Below are 22234 nucleotides of genomic sequence, written 5' to 3' on the forward strand. Positions count from 1 at the left end.
CATTTCTACTTACAATATGAAGGTCTTGTCCAAGTTTAAAATCTGACCCCTTTGTGCAAGCTCTGCTAAGACCACAGCACACTGACATTTAAGAAACAGCACCAATGTATGTCATCTAATAGCGTTCTTTAGGAAGACTAAAACTCACTGCCAGGAGTATCTACAAGTTCAGCTAAGATAAAGATTCATGGAATGCCTGAGGCAGTCTGTTAATTCCATAGATTAGCAGCAGGTAACCGTCTGTGGATCCTGAGCCCTGGATGATCTGAAGAAAGTTACAGAACCTCAGCCGGGCGCAGTGGCTCACACCTGTAATCCCAGCACTTTGGGAGGCTGAGGCGGGTGGATCACAAGGTCAGGAGATTGTGACTAACATCCTGGCTAACACGGTGAAACCCTGTCTCTACTAAAAATACAAAAAAATTGGCCAGGTGTGGTAGCACGCACCTGTAGTCCCAGCTACTCGGGAGGCTGAGGCAGAAGAATGGTGTGAACCCGGAGGTGGAGCTTGCAGTTAGCCGAGATCATGCTACTGCACTGCACTCCAGCCTGGGTGACAGAAAAAGACTCTGTCTCAAAAAAAAAAAAAAGTTACAGCACCTCACACCAGAAGGATTCGGCCATCAGTTCTGCTGACATGCTGAGGTGGTCAGAGACCTGCTGAGCCCATCACAGCCTTGGGCTGGGAACCCGGTGCTAGAGCACAGAGAGCTGTGCCCCTGGCCTTGATCACACAGCTCTTCTTGCAGCTCTTCTGCCTTCTGTGACCTGCACTCGAACTGCACTAGTATGCTGGGGCTGGCCCTCGCTGAGCACAATGCTGAGCAGTGGTCACATGATGCAAGCTCTCACTGCACTGCCAGGCCCATTCTCTGTGAGTACTCGTGGAATCCTCATGGAGGATTCAGGTGGCTCTGTTTCAGGGATATTAGTGTTTCTTATGAGCTATTGTTTCATCTTATATCTGAAGCCCACTACAAATCGTAGCATATTCCTCTCTTTGGTTGCTAAAAAAGTCCAATCGAATTTCTTCCTTGAGTCATATTTATAACCTACCCTTAGCAAGGATATGGCTGGGTGCGGTGGCTAACGCCTGTAATCCCAGCACTTTGGGAGGCCGAGGCAGGCAGATCACGAGGTCAAGAGATCGAGACCATCCTGGCCAACATTGTGAAACCTTGTCTTTACTAAAAATACAAAAATTAGCTGGGCGTGGTGGTGCATGCCTGAAATCCCAGCTACTCGGGAGGCTGAGGCAGGAGAATTGCTTGAACCCAGGAGGCGGAGGTTGCAGTGAGCCAAGATCGTACCACTGCCCTCCAGCCTGGGTGACAAAGTGAGACTCCATCTCAAAAAAATAAAATAAAAAATAAAATAAATAAACCTATGAGGAAAGTACAAAAAAAATAAGAATTACATAAATGTTCTAGAAACAAGGCACTCTTAAACTCTTTTTATGAGGCTAGAACTTCCTAAGGACAAATGTACAAAAATTTCTAGGCCAAGATCATTTATGAGCTATCATAAATGCAAAAATCCTGGATAAAACATGAGTAAATCAAATGCAGCAATGTATTTTACAAATAAGTGATTAAGTTAGATGTGCTGCAACAATGGAAGGAGAGTTGAACATGAAAAAATCTATTTTGTAACAGATGCTAAGGAGATTGTGGAGAAAAAGGAATGCTTATACACTGTTAGTGGGAGTGTAAATTAGTTCAACCATTGTGGAAGAGAGTGTGGTGATTCCTCAAAGGCCTGAAGACAGCCAAACCATTTGATCCAGCAATCCCATTACTGCGTATATACCGAAAGGAATATAAGTCATTCTATTATAAAGTCACATGCACACATATGTTCACTGCAGCACTATTCACAATAGCAAAGACCTGGAATCAACCTAAATGCCCATCAGTGATAGACTGGATAAAGAAAATATGACACATATACACTATGGAATACTATGTAGCCACAAAAAAGAACAAAATCATGTCCTTTGCAGGGATATGGATGGAGCTAGAGCCATCATCCTTAGCAAACTAACAAAGGAACAGAAAACCAAATACTGCATGCTCTCACTTATAAGTGGGAACTATGTGATGAGAACACATGGACCCAGAGTGGAACAATACACACTGGGGCCTATCAGAGGGTGGGCGGTGGGAGAGGATAAGGAAAAATAACTAATGGGCACTAGGCTTAATACCTGCATGAAATAATCTGCACAACAAACCCCCATAACGCAAGTTTACCTATGTAACAAACTTGCACATGTACACCTGAACTTAAAAGTTGAAAAAAGAAATTCTAATACAACAAAAAAATATATTTCTAAACATATGGACTAAAAGAGAAAAACCTTATCATATGAGTAGACACAGAAAAAGAATTTTGAAAAAAAAAATCAAATGCCTAGCTATTAATAAAACTTAGCAAAGTAGGAATTTAGATGGTAGCTTTCATAATCCCTAACCGCTCCCAACAGCATGCCTGATGGTGAATTTTTGTTTTCTTTTTCTGAGACAGGGTCTTGCTATGTTGCCCAAGCTGGCCTTGAACTACTGGGCTCAATCAATCCTCCCACCTCAGCCTTCCAAGCAGCTGGGACTACAGGCATGCGTCACCGTGCCTGGCTTTGAAATTTTAAAAGCATTCCATTTAAAGTCATACCCAAGGCAAGAGTCCCTGCTATCTTTGTTTTTATTCAACTTTGTACAAAAAGATCTAGCCAGCAGAGTAACGCAAGAGAAAGAAACAAATATATATAGTTACAAAAAAGAAGAAACCAAATTGTCACTATTCACAGATACTATGATTATCCACAGAGAAAAGCCAGGAATGGACAAATTATTAGCACTAACGATTTATTCAGCCAAGGCACTGAAGATCAAAACTGTATCTAGATAGCAACCACATCTCTGTATATCATTAATACTTAAAAAAAAGTAATCTTAAAAATTACCATTTACAACTGCAAAAAAAAAAAAAAAAAAAAAAAGGAAGGTACCTAAGAATAAATCTAACAAGATGTTAGCTTGATGAAGAAAAAGATAACATCTTTTTAAGGCCAGTAATGACAACCTAAACAGAGTGGTCCATGTTCACAGAAAGACTGATAGTGAGACACTGGCAATATCCCCCTATTAATCTAGAACTCCAATTCAAAGTAATCCCTGGCTCCAATCAACAGACACACAGGGTTTCCAAAGAACCTGACAAAACTGATTCTAAATCTATATGGAGAGCAAAAGCTAAAAACAGCCAAGGCAATTCTGAAGAACTAGCTAGAGTTTCATCCTACCAGATATCAGGGATAATTATAAAGTTACAGCGCTTAAGAAAATATGGTCTTGGTACAGGGACAGAGAAAAGTGGCCAAAGGCAGAGAGAAGAGAAAAGGACAGAAAGGGCCATAGCCCAGCAGCTCCTGCCTTGTCCCTGAGGGCTGAGTCCCTTATGGGGCTCAGTGCTTGTTTCTGTCGCGTGTCTAGGGGGTATTAAATTATTTCATTGTTCATTTGCATTATAGTATATGTCCACTGTAGCGCAAGAAGGAAAAATGATGTTAACTGCATACAATCCTACCCTGTAGTAAGTTATCGTGGCAAATGACATGGTAATTGGTGTTTTAAATGTTTTATAGTGTACAGAAATCTTTGGTGGATTATTACATAGGTATTTAAGAATATTTTGGAGATACTTGGGGAGATTGGTTGGGTTATTTGGGGAGAAGGAATGAGATGAAAAATCATTTTTCCCACTTAAAATAATGGAAATTGGGTCCCCATTATCCAAAAATTAAACCATCCAGTACATCCTCAGAAACACATATCTGGAACACAAGGGAAGCCTGTATGGGTATTTAAGGCAACACACAGAAGTAATGAACCATCAACATTTGCATGGAAATAAACACAGCCAGGCGCGGTGGCTCATGCCTGTAATCCCAGCACCTTGGGAGGCTGAGGCAGGTGGATCACTTGAACTCAGGCGTTCAAGACTAGCCTGGGCGAGACCCCGTCTCTACAAAAAAATTAGCCAGGTGGTGGTGGTACATGCCTGTGGTCCCAGCTACTAGGGAGGCTGGGGTGGGAGGATGGCTTGAGTCCAGGAGATGGAGGGTGCAGTAAGCCAAGATTGCGCCAATGCACCCCAGCCTGGGTGGCACAGCCAGACCCTGTCTCAAAAAAAAAAAAAAAAAAAAAAAAAAAAGAAATAACAAACACTTTCAAACTGGTGGTTAGCTCTGGAGAGGAGAAACGGATGAGGAAGAGTACCTGGGAGGCTTCAACTAAATATGTAATGTTTTATTTCTTAAACTAAGAGGTAGGAACAGAGACCAATTGTACTTTTTTGCTATGTCACATCAGAAACTCTCCTGGGTATATAATATACTGGGTGAGCTCATTTAATCTTCCAAGCTGCTTTATAAAAAACATTAATCCATTTTACCAAGGAAGAAACAGGCCTCCTCAGAGGAAGGCAAAGTTTGAACCTAGTTTGACTATAAAGCTCTGGTACTTTCTATCACACAATTCATCATTAAAGGATATCAGAGTTAATCATTAAGACAGAGTTTCAAAGATCAGGACATAGGTAAATAACTTTTTTCTTTTTCCCCTAAATTGTAGATTTAATGAGAATATATTTCTACCTGTTGAACTATTTCTTTCAGAAAAGCTAGACTATAACTGAAAATGAGCTTTTTGCCCTACAGAACACTAGATTTAAAAAAGAACAAAACAGAACTCAGTAACCAGGTCTCTAAAATTCTCATCAGTCACCAACCTTGCCTGAAGGGGAACATGGCCACCCTGTTCAATCTCCCCCTCCTTCTTTCCCTCCCTTCCTCTCTTCCTCACCCACTCATGTGGGACAAAGGGGGAGATTTTACGGAAGAATGAAAAGAAATAATTTCTTTAAGAACTCTTTGATCTGATCTGCTTTGGAACAAAGGGACTCTGAGAACCACAGAAGACCCTGAAATCAGAGTCTTATTTTTTAAAATTAAACTTTTTGAGATAAATGTAGATTCACACATGCAGTTTTAAGAAATACAGAAAGATCCAGAGTACCCTTTTCCCAGTCTCCCCTGATGGTACCATCTTAACTGTTATAGTATAATAACACAACCAGAATACTGACACTGATACAGCCAGGAAACAAAACAGTTCCATCACCACCCTAGTCCTATTTTTAACCTATGTGGTAACACCCAACTTGATGATGAAAATCAGACTGCCTCTCAGCACAGAGGGACCAAATCTTCAGGACCACAGATAATGTGTCACGGATGCTCACCCTTCTGCGCCTTGGCACCACCTTAATAAGAAGTGACTTGGGAAGTTGACAGGCTCCAGTGGGACTCCCAACTGCCGAGCAATTGTCAAATAGAGCAGAGACATGCTGATTGGGATTCCTGTTCTGCGAATCAAAACCTAAAGCAGAAAAAAATGCTTTTATTTCACTGGGATAAACTCTACGTTCTCATTCTTTCAATAAACATTCTCATTAGGCACCTATTGTGCACTGGGCATGACGCTCATTTGTGAGGCTTAAGTGAGTATTTCACTTATTTAGGTCAGGGGTGGGTAAACTATGGTCCATGGCAATTCCAGTCCACCGGCTATTTTTGTACAGCCTGTGTAAGAAGAAGTTTTATGTTTTTTAATGTTTGAAAAAATAGTTAATACTATTCAAAGACATATGAAAGTAACATGAAATTCAAATTTCAATGTCCATATATACAGTTTTGTTGGACACAGCCACGCTCAGTTGTTTTTATATTATCTGTGCCTCCTTTTACACCACAGTGGCAGAACTTGGTGGTTAACAACAGAGACCACACGGCCCTCAATGCTGAAATAATTTTTTTTTTTTTTTTTTTTTGAGATGGAGTCCCGCTCTGTTGCCCAGACTGGAGTGCTATGGCGCAATCTTGGCTCACTGCAACCTTTCGGGTTCAAGCAATTCTCTTGCCTCAGCCTCCCGAGTAGCTGGGATTACAGGCAACCACCACCATCTGGCTAATTTTTTTGTATTTTTAGTAGAAACAGGGTTTCGCCATGTTAGCCAGGCTGGTCTCGAACTCCTGACCTCAGGTGATCCACCCACCTCGGCCTCCCAAACTGCTGGGATTACAATGTGAGCCACCATGCCTGGCCAAAGCTGAAATAATTTACTGCCTGGCCTTTTACAGGAAAAGTTGGTCAAGCCCTGATTTAGGCCCTCCTTCTTCCAGAAAGTATTTAAGACTGTTCCAAGGAAAAGTGTGTACGATATAACAAAATAAAATGAAAGTAGCAGACAGGGCAACAAACTAAATATGAAAATGGAACTAGGCAGAAAGCAAATAAAAAATAAATATAACAGATGCAAACTTGACACAGCTGGGCCACAGGTTCTCCCAAATGGCTAGAGGCCAGTGTAAAGAGGACCCTGATTAGTTTCACAGTTTAGTGTTCACGAGATACAAACTGACCAAATAGAGTCAGAGAAATATCTATTTTTAGTCAAAAATTTATCTCAAGGGTTTGCATATGGAGGATACTCCATGAGGAAACAGATAAACTCCACAACAATATCCTTACAGCGGAAGGAAAAATAAGTTTCATCGAGCACTCAGAGACGGAAGGCATAGTACTGACCTTCAAGAATGTACGGTCCATCAGAGAGAAGCTTAAAAAAATACATGTAGGATGGGCACAGTGGCTCACACCTATAATCCCAGCGCTTTGGGAGGCCAAGGCAGGAGGATCACTTGAGGCCAGGAGTTTGAGACCAGGCTGGGCAACATAGCAAGACCTCATTTCTACAAAAAATAAAAAATTAGCCGGGTGTGGTGGCATGTAGTCCTAGCTACTCAGGAGGGTGTGGCAGCAGGATCGCTTGAGCCCAGGAGTTTGAGGTTGCAGTAAGCTATGATTGCGCCACTGCATTGCAGCCTGAGCAACAGAGCGAGACCCTGTCTCTAAAAACAGGAAAAAAAAGTTACTATACCTATATTACTATACCCATATATTACTGTACCTATATTTACCTGATGCATATATAAGTTGAGGGCGTTATAGTAATCCATTCGATTCCCCTTGAACTTCAGTTGGTCATAAAGGACATAGTTCATGGCATCCAGCACCTGGCTCTGGAGTTCTATTTCCATTATCATGGATGATTCACCTGAAACACAGAGATCTACTCTGGGACCCAAGCACAAAAAAGGTTGTGACAGGTGCCCCAAACAACTCACAACATGAAGACATTGGCAATGGCCTAACAATATTAATCAAGTGTTGCCAATCTAGGAAGCAGAAGGCAGTATGTATTTGAAGCGTTTTAGGTTCAACACTTCAACCAGGTAAACACGTGGTCACGTCATTTTATCACTTTTTCATGACATAATGGGAGCACACTAACAAACCTCTCAAATTAACCAATTCCTCTAGATTTTCTTTCATAAATACAGCTGGATCCAAAGCAATGCCACACCTGCCTTGAAGGCCAAGCTGGGGTGGCGACTGTTTATGCCCCGAAGGGTTTTGCAAACAAGCTCCACGATGCTGTCAATTTGGGCCTGGATGTCTTTGAGGCTGATGTCGGAGAGAGGATTGCAGTACTGGTCAATATATACAGCACCTGAAAATGAACAAGAATTACCGAATAAATTCTTAAGTTACCCTTTTCTTATTAGTTTGCAATTTTACCCTGGACATCCTGGGACATGGCTCTTTACACCATCCCACTGGACAAGCTTCATGTTTTGGCCATGGACCTTGCTGCTAACACACTGAGAAGGAGCAACAAACATTTTCACAACAAAATAGCTTTAACTTTAAAAAAAATAAATACATAAATCAAACTTCTCTCAGAAGTCATGGACTAAAAAACTGCGTGGTATATGGCGCAGTTTCATGTTCTATTACAAAGAGAAGTAAATGACATCAAGGAGATCTTTTCAAGCTACTTCTCTCTCCCTAGCTGTTATAGGTTCCAAATCCAACAACTCTGAAAACTTAATGGTATAAGGCAGTTCCTTTAAAAAAAAAAAAAAAAAAACAAAACTTGAAAGCCCTCCAATGACAGATGTGCCATTTCAACAAATTACACGTCTCAAGGGTGAACAGTAAATGGACTCTGGAGCTAACCCCACTTTCCAATGAGATAAACAGTTATGCTCGGGGAACCTACAGCTGAAAAGCTGTGCAGAGCACACTGCAGACAGTCTCTTAAGAATCACTCCTCTTCACAGTCTTAGGTAATTTTGGAAGCAGAGACTGAAGGGCTAACAGCATCATTTGGGTAAGGACACCGTTATGTGGGAAGCTCTCGAGTCACCTTAAATTCAAGAGATCTCAGACCAGCTCAGAACCTGGACTCCCTTACCAATGCTCCAGAGCTCAAAGCAGTTGAACGGGTGTCAAGACACCTCGACCCCAGTCCCAGTGTTGCCACCAGCCAGGGACTGTCTCCTGGGCCTCCGTGGGCCCCAGCTTCCCTACCTGGAAGCTGAAGCAGTTTTATGCTGCACATTTCTGAAGTCCGTTCCTTCCTAATGCTATGATTCCCAGACTTCTTTGATGGCATCAGCATTATTCTAGTCAGTCACCAAGGATCAGAAACTTGGAGAGCCAACTGTCATTCACTCAACTACTAAACAACTTCCAATGGCTTCTCAATGCTTATGACACTGATGTGGAAGTTCTTTGAAAATTATAACTTTGTATTTAGAAAATGAAAAAGGAGTATTTGTTTTCATACATAAGCTACAAAAAAATATACTATTCTTAACTGTGAAATAAACAGAAGATAGGATGCTTCTCAACTCCAGTATACAAATGAGGGGATTCTAGGGCAGTGAGAATTTATTTTAATCAACTGAAACAGATGTTTCATTTCCTTTTGGATGATACTAGGTTTTCATACACTTGATAAACATTTACACTAAGCATTGTGGGGTATACAGTGATCCTAACACAAGGACCACAACACGGGAAGCTTAGGGACTAGTTACAGAAACAAATGTATACACAGGAAACAGAAAAAATGCAAGACAGCTTACTATTAAATGCTACTGTAGCTCTGAGGTGAGTAAAATCTCCAAGTAGTCAGTGGAAATTTAATGGAAGTGAGGCTTGAGCTGAATTATGGAGGGGGAGTAGGATTTTCAAGAGGGATTATGAGAAGGAGGGATATCATGAATGAGGAAGTGAAGCCAGGTGTATTTGTGGGGCACCAGTCTAGACAATGGCCTGGCTGGAGCAAATGGGACATCCTGGAGAGTACGGAGCAAAGGTCTGGACCAGATTATGCAGGGCATTGAAAAGCAGGTAGAGGTTAAATATAAAAGGGAAATCAGTTGTCCACATTGCAGGTTTCACATGCAGTGGTGAAGGCTAGATTTCTAATTGGGCTGGCACTGGTATTTTGGCTGACTTGGAGGGAAGAGGGGGTAATGTTCATGAAAGCAAGTATTACTCAGAAAGTTGTTGCCAGGAGAGGTGGCCATAGACTGCATGAGACTAGTTACAGAAGCCAGCCAGGTATGGTGGCACTTGAGCACGGGAGTTTGAATCTAGCATAGGTGACATAGCAAGACCCCGTCTCTAAAAATAAATACATTTTTTAAAAAAAGGAATAGTAACAGAATGGGAACATGACTATGAGATACACTGGAATGGAAAAAAAAATCAACAATCTGGTAAAACACCAGAAGTAGGGAATAAAAGTAAATGACCAGTCATATTTATATTTCATAACCATAATTTATGGGAATGTTTGTGTAATACTGTAGGAATTCAAAATCATTTTAAAAAAATGGAAGTCTCACTTTGTTCCTGTTCAACTTAATAAGAACAAAAAGATTCTCCACTCCCTTCATCTTGCCTGTCCACTCAACTTCTTCCTTCTCACCTTTCATTACGGACAAGCAGACTCACTGATGCCCAAGAACATTCTGTCCTCAATAAACTCCAACCCGAGAGGTTAAGGGATTTACTCAAGGTCACAGGGAGACAAAATTGGATACATTTACTTCTGATTTGGAAATGATCATTAAAGCTCGGAAAAACAGGAATTTACTTCATTAGCTAAGTATCACTCTCACATTTTAAGCCAATGATGCATCTTTAAAAAACACTATTTCTTTAGTGGACTTTGATAAAATCTTAGCTCTAAATTTAATAGTTTGAACTACCTCATTGATCAGGCCCTATAATCCAACCTGCAGAAGCCCACGCAACATGATTTACTTTTTCACTTCTTTACCACAAGGAACACAATTCCCTCTGCTGGTCTTAAAAAACTAATCAGTTACCTACAGAAATACTACTGTCCACATACATGGGAAAAGACCCACCTTCAAGATATGACTCATAGTCATCAGGCTGCTGAAGAAAGGCCTTAAGATTATTTAAAATCTTCTGTTGCCGCAGGTAGTAAAGAATTTTTTTTGCGTAGTATTTCCAGGTCAAAGCTTTTCTGGAAACAAAAAGTCAGTAAGAATTAAGATTTGAAAACTTTCAGTTATCTATTTTTTACATTACACTAACATACCATGTAGTTTGCTTAACAAGAAAAATATAATTGGTTCATTCTCTTATAATAATTATAATGGAAATAGCAGTCTTTGAATTGTAATATAATACTAAATTAGTTGTACTGAAATCTGAGGAACAGTTATCTGCCTGGCTTCAGACTTACTTGCCTGTATCTTTGGTAAAAGGAAATGGAAGAGCAGCCTGAAAAAGCAATTGAGCTGGGGGAGGTTCAGAAGATGGGGAGGCATCTAGAACCTTTTGCTGGTCCCCCTGCTTGGGCCACTTGGGCCTGGGCACTCACTGCCGTGGTGAGTTCCTCATGGTTTCACATATTATGAAAACTCCTATTTTTCAGACCAGAGTTCTCTCTTGAACTCTAGACCTTTGTATCAACTACTATCCATCTACTCCACATCCCACTCAGATAGCTGAGCACTTTCATCTTTCTTCCCCTCCCAGAGTCACCCTCATCTCTGATCAAGGCATCTCCATCATTCTAGTGAGGCATAAAACCTGCGAGTCATCCTGGATGCCTTGCTTTCTCTCATAAGCCATACTTAAGACCTGTCAGCCAATGCTATCGGCACTATCTTCAAATTACATCCAAAATGTGCACACTTCCCAATTACTCCCACACACCACCATCAGCATTTCTGTGTTGCAGCAACATCCTCCTACCTCAGTTCCCGCTTCAGACCTGGCCCCTCCACAGTCCATCCTCAATACGGCAGCCAGAGCACTGCAGTAACACGTATGGTCACGCCACCCAATCCTCGCCTCCAAGTCTCCAACGGTTTCCCACCTCGCTCCAAGAAAAAGCCCAAGTCCTAAGGAGGACTTAAAAGGTCTCTTGAACTCTCGCCCCATTACCTCTCTGACCCCAATTCCTGCCACTCCCCCTCAGTCCAGCCACCTAAGCATTCCAGCTGTTCCTTTACTGTCTGGCAGGTGCTCGCCTTAGTACCCTGTTCCTTCTGCCTGGAACATTCTCCCCAGAGATTGCAGTCTGTTCTCACCTTCTCCTAGGTTTCAACTCAAATGTCCCCTTGAGTAAGGTCCCCTACATTATTTTCAATGGTACCCCCTTACCACTCCCCTGCCTTCTTCCCCGATTATATTTCTCTATAGCATGTTTCATTTTCTAATGTAACCAATTTCTTATTTTTCTTAGCGCCTATCTCGCCCACTACAGTATAAGCCCCATGAAGGCAGGGATTTTTTTTGTGTTCTTCACTGCTGTATCCCTAGTGCCTAGAATAGCATCTGGCACATAGTAGATGTTCCATAACACTTGTTGAGTGGATAAAATTCTTCACCACATATCCCAAATACATATGGGGATTATAAGAAGTAGGAGAGAGACAGTGATGAAACTTATCTGGCTGACATCATGAAGAAACAAACAACTTGCCAATCTTGAGAGAGGTCAATGAAAATCTGCAGAATGATCTATGTTTCATCTATTTTTTAACCTTTGAGTTGTAAAATATATCCATCTAGAAAATTGTGTGAAACAAACAAGTAGCTTAATGAATCATTACAAGGCACATTCCTGGATCTAACACTCTTGCCAAGAAAGAAAACTTTGCAAACGGCCAAGAAGCCCTCTGGGGCCCCCCGCAACAATAATCACAAACCACATCTCTATGGTCATCACTTTCTTGCTTTTCTCTTTAGTATTACCATGAAATATACATCCCTAAACAGGCGAGTCTGCTTTGATGCCTTCTAAATCTCTTAATCTACAGGATCCTCCTCCATCTTTTTTTTTCCCTTGCATTTTATTTGTTGAAGAACCTGGGTTGTTTGACCTGCAGTTTCCCATCGTCTGGAATTTGCTGACTGTACCCACATGATGTAGTTTAACATGTTCTTCTGTCTTCTGATCTCCTGTAAATTGGATGTAGAGGCTACATGAGATACAGATTCCATTAATTTAGCAAGATAATTTCACAGAAGGTAGCGCATTCTCCCATCAGGAGGCAATAATGCCTGGGTGTTTCTTTTGTGATGTCAGCAGCACTGCTACTCAATGTCTTGATCTGTTCATTCATTTGAGGTTACGAAGTGCTGATATTAGAATTCAATCAACCCTTCTTAATTCATTAGCTGGGATACTTCTATAAGGAAAAACCTCCCCGTCTATTATTTGATCCCCCATGATACAGTACGTGGAAAAGGCAGGATAAATGCTCATATCTTCTATTTACAATTTTTCAAAACAATGATATGGGTTTCTATTTATCCTTCAAAGGTGACCAATTAATTTTTTTAGTATTATTATGGACTCAGAGAGACAAGCATATTCGATGCATTTCAATCCATTCCTGTTATTATCCACACTGATGCTCTAACTGTCACATCTTTGGCCACTGGAAGCCTCTTCATATAGGTTCCTCAATACTTCCGACATAAAGTAGTGTCAGTTTTCTTACTATCTGGTTAGGTTTCCAGGATGCTCCAGGCTCATCTTTTAAAATCCTTGCATTGGACATACAATCAGTCTTTCTCTAAAAACCCTGGCTTCTTTTGTGGAAAATGTTGTATCAAGATGACAATCTGGATACCAGGGAAGATCAATTCCACTAGGTTGGTTATTATTTCTAGATCTTTTCAGCAAACAGACCTAGGAAGCCTAGTGTTGATGTGCACGTGTGTGTACATGTACATATGCACATGCACTTACATATACCTACATGTATTTAAATATAAAATACCTTTTGAGTTCACACTGGCACTTCTAATTCAAAAATATATGTCTCTGACCTTCTTCTATCTTATATCTATGTCTTCTTTATTCCAGGAGAATTCTGCTTCTCCAGGATATCACAGGTGATAACATTAGAATATCACATCGTTATTCATTTACTTCATTCCACATCTCTCTCTCATACACACACACCAGCCCTCAGAATAACAAGACTAATGTTCTCATCACTTTTTTTTCTCTTTTGAGACGGAGTCTCGCTCTGTCGCCAGGCTGGAGTGCAGTGGTGCGATCTCAGCTCACTGCAATCTCCGCCTCCCGGGTTCAACCTAGTCTCCTGCCTCAGCCTCCCAAATAGCTGGGATTACAGGCGGCATCACCACACCAAGCTAATTTTTTTTTTTAATGTATTTTTAGTAGAGACGAGGTTTCATCATGTTGGCCAGGATGGTCTCAGTCTCCTGACCTTGTGATCTGCCTACCTCAGCCTCCCAAAGTGCTGGGATTACTCATCACTTTAATGATTACTGAAAACAGCTAAATATTTTGCATATGTTCTCCCCCACTGTCCATTCATTTTTTTAAACAGATGCATTGTATTTATACTGACATGTCTTACAGACGTTACACACGCAATATTTTCTCCCCTAGAACCCTCATTTGAATTTAAATCTAAAAATAAATACATGTTTAGTGCTCACTGCCAGTCCTTATATCAGTGTTTCTCTGTTTTGTTTTTTTTGGGGCGGGGAGTGGTTTTTGGTCATTTGAAATTCATTTTCCAGGAGATCTCTCAGGAAAGACTGAAAAGTCACTGAATTCTTGTTAAGTTTCTGTGCAGTCTTCATATCTGGAAGTCAGTTTGGCTGGATATAAAAATCCTTGGTTGACATTTTCCTTAGATCATTGAGTATCTTAAATAAGTTATTTTTTCCTTCGGCACAAAAAATTCTGTTGAAAAGTCTGATGATATTCTTATTTTCTTTTCCTTATAAATGACTTTACCTTTTTTGCTTGGATGCTCAAAGGACTTTCCTGTCTTTAAAATCCAGCAATTTTACTAAAGTATGTCTCAGTATTGGTCATTCTGTGACACTTTTCTCAGGTAAAATGTATGAATTTATCTATCTATTTATATCTATCTATCTATCTATCTATCTATCTATCTATCTATCTATCTATCTATCTACCTGAGACAGAGTCTATCTATCCATCCATCCATCCATCCATCCATTTATCTATCTATCTATCTATCTATCTAATCTATCTATCTATCTGAGACAGAGTCTCACTTTGCCACCCAGGCTGGAGTGCAGCAGCACAATGTCAGCTCACTGCAACCTCCACTTCTCAGGTTCAAGCGATTCTCTTGCTTCAGCCTCGTGAGTAGCTGGGATTACAGATGCCTGCCACCATGGCCGGCTAATTTTTTGTATTTTCAGTAGAGACGGGGTTTCTCCATGTTGGCCAGGCTGGTCTCGAACTCCTGACCTCAGGTGATCTGCCCACCTCAGCCTCCCAAAGTGATGGGATTACAGGTGTGAGCCACTGTGCCTGGCCCAGTGTATACCCTTTTAATATGCTGTTTCTAATCTTTATTGTAGGACATACTCGTTTTTAAGACCACATAGCACATCATAAACACAAACTGATTTCAAGCCGATGCTTTGGCATTTATGGAAACTACACTTTTTCCTTCCCATGGTTTCCATATCCAAACCATAAGCATTTGCCAGGAATGAAAACAAACAGGGTCTTCCATGAAAACTGGTATCCCAAAATAGTTTTAAATGCGGGGTATTCTATCATTTAAAAACAACCTTATTTGTTTGTTGGCTCACACTTATAGTCCTAGTACTTTGGAAGGCCAAGGTGGGAGGATCACTTGAAGTCAAGAGTTCAAGACCAGCCTGGGAAACATAGTGAGACAGTCTCTACCAAATAAAAATTAGCCAGGCATGATGGTACATGCCTGTATTCCTAGCTCTCAGGAGGCTGAGGCCAGAGGATCCCCTGAACAAAGGATTCAAGGTTACAGTGAGCCATGATTGCACCACTGTACTCCAGCCTGGGCAACAGGATGAAACCCTGTCTCAAAAAACAAACAGGGCTGGGTGTGGTGGCTCACACCTGTAATCCCAGCACATTGGGAGGCCACAGCAAGAGGATCCTTTTTTTTTTTTTTTTTTTTTGAGACCGAGTCTGTCGCCCAGGCTGGAGTGCAGTGGTGCAATCTCAGCTTACTGCAACCTCAGCCTCCCGGGTTCAAGCAATTCTCCTGTCTCAGCCTCCCGAGTAGCCAGGATTACAGGCGTGTGCCACCATGCCCAGCTAATTTTTGTATTTTTAGTAGAGGCAGGGTTTTACCATGTTGGACAGGCTGGTCTTGAACTCCTGACCTCAAGTGATCAACCCGCCTCGGCCTCCCAAAATGCTGTGATTACAGGTGTGAGCCACGATGCCTGGCCGGGAAGATCTCTTGAGGCCAGGAGTTTAGTAACTGCCTGGGCAACAAAGCAAGACTCCATCTATACAAAAAATAGAAAAAATTAGCCAGGTGTGGTGGCAAGTGCCTGTAGTCCTAACTACTCGGGAGGCTGAAGCAGGAGGGTCACTTGAGCCCAGGGGTTTGAGTCTGCAGTGAGCTATGATTGCGTCATACCATTCCACCCTGGATGACAAGAGTGAGACTCTGTTTCTAAAACAAACAATCCTTTTTTAAGGTCAAAATATGTGTGTTGGGTAACCTATTCGTATTTATTTCTAAAAACACTATAATATATGTCTTTACTAGCTATGCATTTTCATCTTTTTTGGGAACCTGATACGTAAAACCGCAGTATCTCATTGCTGTTTAATTTAACACTTTTTTTTTTTTGAGACGGAGTTTCACTCTTGTCGCCCAGGCTGGAATGCAATGGCGCGATCTCGGCTCACTGCAACCTCCGCCTCCCACGCCTCCCAGGTTCAAGCAATTATCCTGCCTCAGCCTCCCCAGTAGCTGGGATTACAGGCGCCTGCCACCATGTCTGGCTAATTTTTGTATTTTTTGTAGATACAGGGTTTCATCACATTGGCCAGGCTGGTGTCGAACTCCTGACCTCAGATGATCCAAGGACTTGGCCTCCCAAAGAGCTGGGATTACAGGCGTGAGCCACTGCACCCGGCCTATTTAACACTTTCTGAAGTGTATTAAAAGGTTTTTTCCGTGATTGTTAGATGTTAGGATTTGTTCTGTGAATGCCATCCTCCTAACCTTTGAACATTTTTCAATATCTCTTGAGTTCTACTGACTTCGTTCATGCTCTCTTGGCCATATAGAAGTGTCTGCTCTTTCACTGTCTCCTCATTGTCCTTCTTGGTTAAGGTGGTCTCCCTTAGACTATACAAAGTCTCCTATTTTCTTGAGGAATGTTCACTGTGATCATTTAAAAATTTCAGTTGTTTAATCCTTTGGAAAAATGTTTGCATATGATGCACGTCTTCCTTTCTTCCAGATGGATATTCAGTTATGTCCAGTACCATTTCTTTAAAAATCCATTTTTTCCCTCTGAGTTTAAATATATTAAATTATCTTTTATTCTGGGATGCATCTGTCAATTATCCTCTGCTACTGATGCAGCTATTTTTATTGAATCACTGTGCTGTTTGGATTATAAGTAGCTTTATAAGATGGCCTAATATCTAGTGATGCCAGTTTCCCATTATGATTACTAAAAAATTGTTTTCTGGCTCTTCTTGTGAATTTAGTCTTCTGTATATATTTTATGACATCCAAATGAAAGAAAAGAAAAAAGCAAAACAACTCCCCCTGCTCACCACCCCCAACAAAAATACTTTGTTTGAATCCTAATTGGAATGACACTAGGTTTATACATTAATTTGGGGAGAACTGACATTTTTTGTGATAGCAAGTCTTCACATTCCAGGACATGCTATCTATTTTATGTCTTTCAATAACATCCTATAGTCTGAACTGGGAAACCCATTCCCAGGACTCTACTGCCTAGAAACATCACTCCTCACAGTGACACAAAATGGAAAAAAAAGTGGTTGTCCATCTATAGGAAAATTATGTAGGCTAGGCTCGGTGGCTCACGCCCATAATCTCAGCACTTTGGGAAGCCGAGACCAGCAGATCACGTGAGATCAGGAGTTTGAGACCAGCCTGACCAAGAGGGTGAAACACCGCTTCTACTAAAAATACAAAATTAGCTGGGTGTGGCGGTGGGCACCTGTAATCCCAGCTACTCAGGAGGCTGAAGCAGGAGAATCTCTTGGACCCAGGAGGCAGAGGTTGCCAAGATCGCGCCACTGCACTCCAGCCTGGGCTACAAGAGCGAAATTCCATCTCAAAAAAATAAAAATAAAAATAAGTAAATAAATTATGTAACATACCACAAAAGAGTAAGTAGACATTAACAAAAGTGATTTTGATGTTTTACCCGTTGAAGAGGATGGATTTCCATAAGGTACTGTTGAATGAGAAAAAACAATATAGAAAAGCACCTATTATGTAATCCCAATTTTGTGCAATAATGATCCCTTCCCATACTCATCACTGTCAGCATGAAGAATGCAACCTGGGCTGTTATCAAGAATTACAGAGGTGGGGGCAGGAAAGGACAATGTAAACAGATGGAATGGGGAGGAAAAAGGAAACAGTGTAAATAAGAGAAAAACCAGGTCTGTACTAAACACCAAACCAAAACAACCAACAAAGTATGTATGAGGTCCCATTTATGTATTTTAAAGTACATATGCACATTAAAAAACACAAGTCAGCTTTTATTTTTAAGACTGCAGAATACTGACTACTAGATCATACTTCAATTCATTTATAGATAAACCAAAATAGAAATGGAAAAATGACCTCTGCATCTGAACTCATCCAAGGCCTAGAATAGTGACACATCTTACCTCTACCCACAGTTGTTCCACTGATAGATATTTCTCTCTCCTAAATCCCCTTTAAAAAACAACATAAATATTTTATGCCTTGTTTGTGAGATATTTCACAAAGATTCCTTTTAAGGAAGATGTTAAACTAACATTCTTATCTTCCATCACTAGAAAGTTTTCAGAACTTTTAGAGCAGAAAGTCTTTTCCACAGGAAAGTTAGGCTGGAAGCCCACTCATCTTTCAGGGAAAAACTGGAAATTAACCTTCACAGCAGAAAATAAAAGGCATATGAAATTTTAAGCAATAACCAAGACATAAGGGGTTCTTCTTGATCAAGTGAGTCCCTAAGTACACAGTTTTCTGACTGGAAGATAAAAGAAAGGCTCACCCAAAGATCTACAGTGTTCAAAGAACAAAGTAGATTATTTTGTACCACAATTCAGAAATTGTAAAAAATCATCCATTAAATTAAGACATGCCTAAGAAATTATTATTTTTAAATTAAAAGATTCAATTCATGATAGGCAAATTTGATAGTAAGTGGAGAGGTAATAATGAAGGAAGGATGGTTTCTATTACCAGAAGGTTTCTTTTTTTTATGAGACAAAGTCTTGCTCTTGTCCCCCAGTCTGGAGTGCAATGGTGTGATCTCGGCTCACTGCAACCTCCACCTCCCGGGTTCAAATGATTCTTCTGCCTCAGCCTCCCGAGTAGCTGGGATTACAGGTGCGTACCACCACACCCAGCTAATTTTTTGTATTTTTTTAAGTAGAGATGGGGTTTCACCACGTTGGCCAGGCTGGTCGCGAACTCCTGACTTCAGGTGATCCGCCCATCTCGGCCTCCCAAAGTGCTGGGATTACAGGCGTGAGCCACCGTGCCTGGCCTATTACCAAAAGGTTTCTAAACAACACAACAGATACAAGGGTCTGGGGCACAGTATTTGACCCATAGTAGTGCTAAACATTAATTCCATTTTCTTTCCAAAAGGATTTTTGTAAGGTTTCTTTATATGTCAATTGTCTTGGTGTATCTACCTAATATACACAGAACTTTTCAAAACTGTAACTATGACAAGGCATGAAATATTTGGAATCACATATTCCAGGGTTTAGCCACACAGAAATTACAGCAATTTACTCTGGACTTATTAAAGCAAACAAATCCCTGCTAAAGCTATGGCTTACCTTCCTTCCATATTTAGGATACACACCAGTTCATCCTCAAAAAAAATCTCTGGTCCTTCAAGGTTCTCAATGTCACTGAAGCCATTACAAGGAACCTATGAAGAAGACATATACAAGTAGGCCTCAATTATGAGTATTGATGCAACTCTCACTCTCACAAATTTGAGCTGAAATAAAGATGTCCACTACTAAAGACAGTGCTAACAGTTATTCTACACTACCTTGCACTACCAGTCATGGGTAGAAAATAACATAAAGTAACAATAATTTACTGAGGTTTTGTTGTTATTTGTAATCAATGATGTTTTCATAGACTGGAATTTCTGAAACTGACAACTCAGAGTTCTAACGTAAAGAAAGCTAGCTCTGGCCGGGCACAGTGGTTCATGACTGTAATCCCAGAACTTTGGGAGGCCAAGGCAGGCAGATAACCTGAGGTAAGGAGTTTGAGACCAGCCTGATCAACGTGGTGAAACCCCGTCTCTACTAAAAATACAAAATTAGCCAGGCATGCCTGTAATCCCAGCTACTTGGGAGGCTGAGGCAGGAGAATCACCTGAACCTGGGAGGCGGAGGTTACAGTGAGCCAAGATTGCGCCATTGCACTCCAGCCTGGGCAACAAGAATGAAACTCCGTTTAAAAAAAAAAAAAAAGAAGGCGGCGGCAGGTGCAGTGGCTCACGCCTGTAATCCCAGCACTTTGGGAGGCTGAGGTGGGCGGATCACCTGAGGTCAGGAGTTCGAGACCAGCCTGACCAACATAGAGAAACCCCATCTCTACTAAAAATACAAAATTAGCCAGGCGTAGTGGCGCATGCCAGTAATCCCAGCTACTCGGGAGGCTGAGGCAGGAGAATCACTTGAACCTGGGAGGCAGAGATTGCGGTGAGCTGAGATCACACCATTGCACTCCAGCCTGGGCAACAAGAGTGAAACTCTGTCTCAAAAAAAAAAAAAAAAAAAAAAAGATCTTCTGAGTTTAAAACTCTATGGCTTCTCTCAGTTTTCTTTTTGCAAGTAGCCAGAACATTTCAGGTCAACCTGTGTGCGTTCTGAGAACACAGGAACACCAAGATCCTGGGCCAAAGCAATCACCCACCCACAGATTAATGTTAAGTATGCTCCCGCTGTGTTCAAAGTCCTTGACATACTTCTAATTAAGCAGTGGTACAGGAAAAGGGGGAGCTGAGGAAAAAACACAACAATCCATCATTATTACACAGAGGCACAGACTGTTCAAAACATACACAAAACCAGCTGGACTAGAAATGGAGGTTGCAGGCTCATAGTCCATGACCAACTGCACCAAACATAGCTAGTACCAAAATCTACGTATGTGCAAACACATTCAGATCAGCATTTACAATTTGTGATTATGAATGCTTTTAGCCAGGGCATGGCTTCTCCAAAGTAAAATACAAATTTTGTTTATTCTAACACTAATAAATATTTATAGAAACCAATTACACTAAGGAATGTCTATTTGTATTCTCCATAGGGGAAAACATTCAAATTTGTCCAAAGTTCAAATTTTCCCTTTCAAAACTTGAAAACATTTCAAATTATGAACTCCATTAACTAACAGTAATTAAAATTAGAGAATCCAAAGGGGTCTTTAGGAAAACAAAAAAGTGAAATAAATCAGATTGGCTCTATTTCTAGAACCCCAACCAGAAATAAATATCGAATAGTTTGTTGAACTCAAAACATTAGTGTGGATTATTTTCCAGAGTTACAAAAAGGGATCAGGAGCAGATACAGAAACTTCCGTGAGGCCAGGCGCGGTGGCTCACGCCTTTAATCCTAACACTTTGGTTTGCAGAGGCCGGCGGATCACTTGAGACCAGGTGTTCAAGACCAGCCTGACCAACATGGTGAAACCCCAACTCTACTAAAAATACAAAAATTATCCAGGTATGGTGGCGCATGCCTGTAGTCCCGGCTACTCGGGAGGCTAAGACATGAGAATTGCTCAAGCCGAGGAGTAGGAGGTTGCAGTGAGCTGAGATTGCGCCACTGCACTCCAGCCGGGGAGACAAAGCAAGACTCTGTCTCAAAAAAAGAAAAAAGAAAGAAACTTCCATGAGACATTTTGAGGAAAGAAAAAAAGAAAAGAAAACAAAACAAAACAAAAAACCCACCATGTATTTCTGCAATATTAAAAAAAAAAAAAAACCCAAAAACTTTTCAGGGATAATGAATGCAAGACAATTTATTTCAGGGAGTAATAACTCTGATTTATAGGTAGCTTTTAATCCTCTGTTACCTTAACAAATAATGCAGTTCACTACTGGGTAGAACCTGCAAAGCCAGAGAGAAGAACCACATTAATTTCATCAACCCTTCTGGGAAAACAACCGGGAGAAATTTACAGTGTTCAATCATTGATGATTCCCCAAATAACGTTAGGGGTTGCAAAAAAATCCGTTGAACCCATTTGAGAAATAATGCTGATCTGGACTCCGTCTACATTGTGCTGCGTGGGTCCCTCCCTGCTCCCTCCACCCCCATTCTCTCTCTGGCTTTAGAAAAGTAAAGCTGGCACAGACAAATGGCTTCGTGTTGTTGGATAGGAGGAAAAGGACACAATGACTCTTGCAGCCATCTAAGTGAGTAAGGGATTGTGAGAGCATTGAAAAGGGAGATACGAAAAGAGCTGGATGAGCTCATGCCTGCAGACCCAGACACACACACCAGCAAGCCAAAGCTTAGAGCCACATCAACAGATCCTTACGTGCTCTGAAAAGAACCTCTTTGAGAACGAGGCTACAATCTTCCGCGCTTCTAACCCAGCTTTTTGCCGAACTTTATATTCTTCCAACCAATTGACGTAGTCGGTGGGGCTGTAGTGTTTCATAAGGGAAGGCCACCTACGAGGAGAGAAACACCCCCTCAGCTTAACAGA

The 22234-nt window shown here is 41.1% G+C and overlaps 1 protein-coding gene across 5 annotated transcripts in view; it reads right to left on the reverse strand.

The window, feature by feature from the left end:
* The window catches only part of FBXO21 (F-box protein 21), a 48622-nt gene that overhangs the window by 25236 nt on the left and 1152 nt on the right, over nucleotides 1-22234 (reverse strand). For all 5 annotated transcript variants that reach the window (XM_019038985.3, XM_055358119.2, XM_004053961.5 and 2 more), the window contains exons 2-7: nucleotides 22064-22199; nucleotides 19330-19424; nucleotides 10352-10473; nucleotides 7486-7632; nucleotides 7040-7176; nucleotides 5302-5438 (exon numbers count right to left, since the gene is read on the reverse strand). In XM_019038985.3, the coding sequence (XP_018894530.1) occupies nucleotides 5302-5438; nucleotides 7040-7176; nucleotides 7486-7632; nucleotides 10352-10473; nucleotides 19330-19424; nucleotides 22064-22199 (774 nt within the window). The remainder of the gene's footprint in view (nucleotides 1-5301; nucleotides 5439-7039; nucleotides 7177-7485; nucleotides 7633-10351; nucleotides 10474-19329; nucleotides 19425-22063; nucleotides 22200-22234) is intronic.

This window comes from Gorilla gorilla, chromosome 10 (assembly GCF_029281585.2).
Source record: "Gorilla gorilla gorilla isolate KB3781 chromosome 10, NHGRI_mGorGor1-v2.1_pri, whole genome shotgun sequence".
NCBI lineage: Eukaryota > Metazoa > Chordata > Mammalia > Primates > Hominidae > Gorilla > Gorilla gorilla.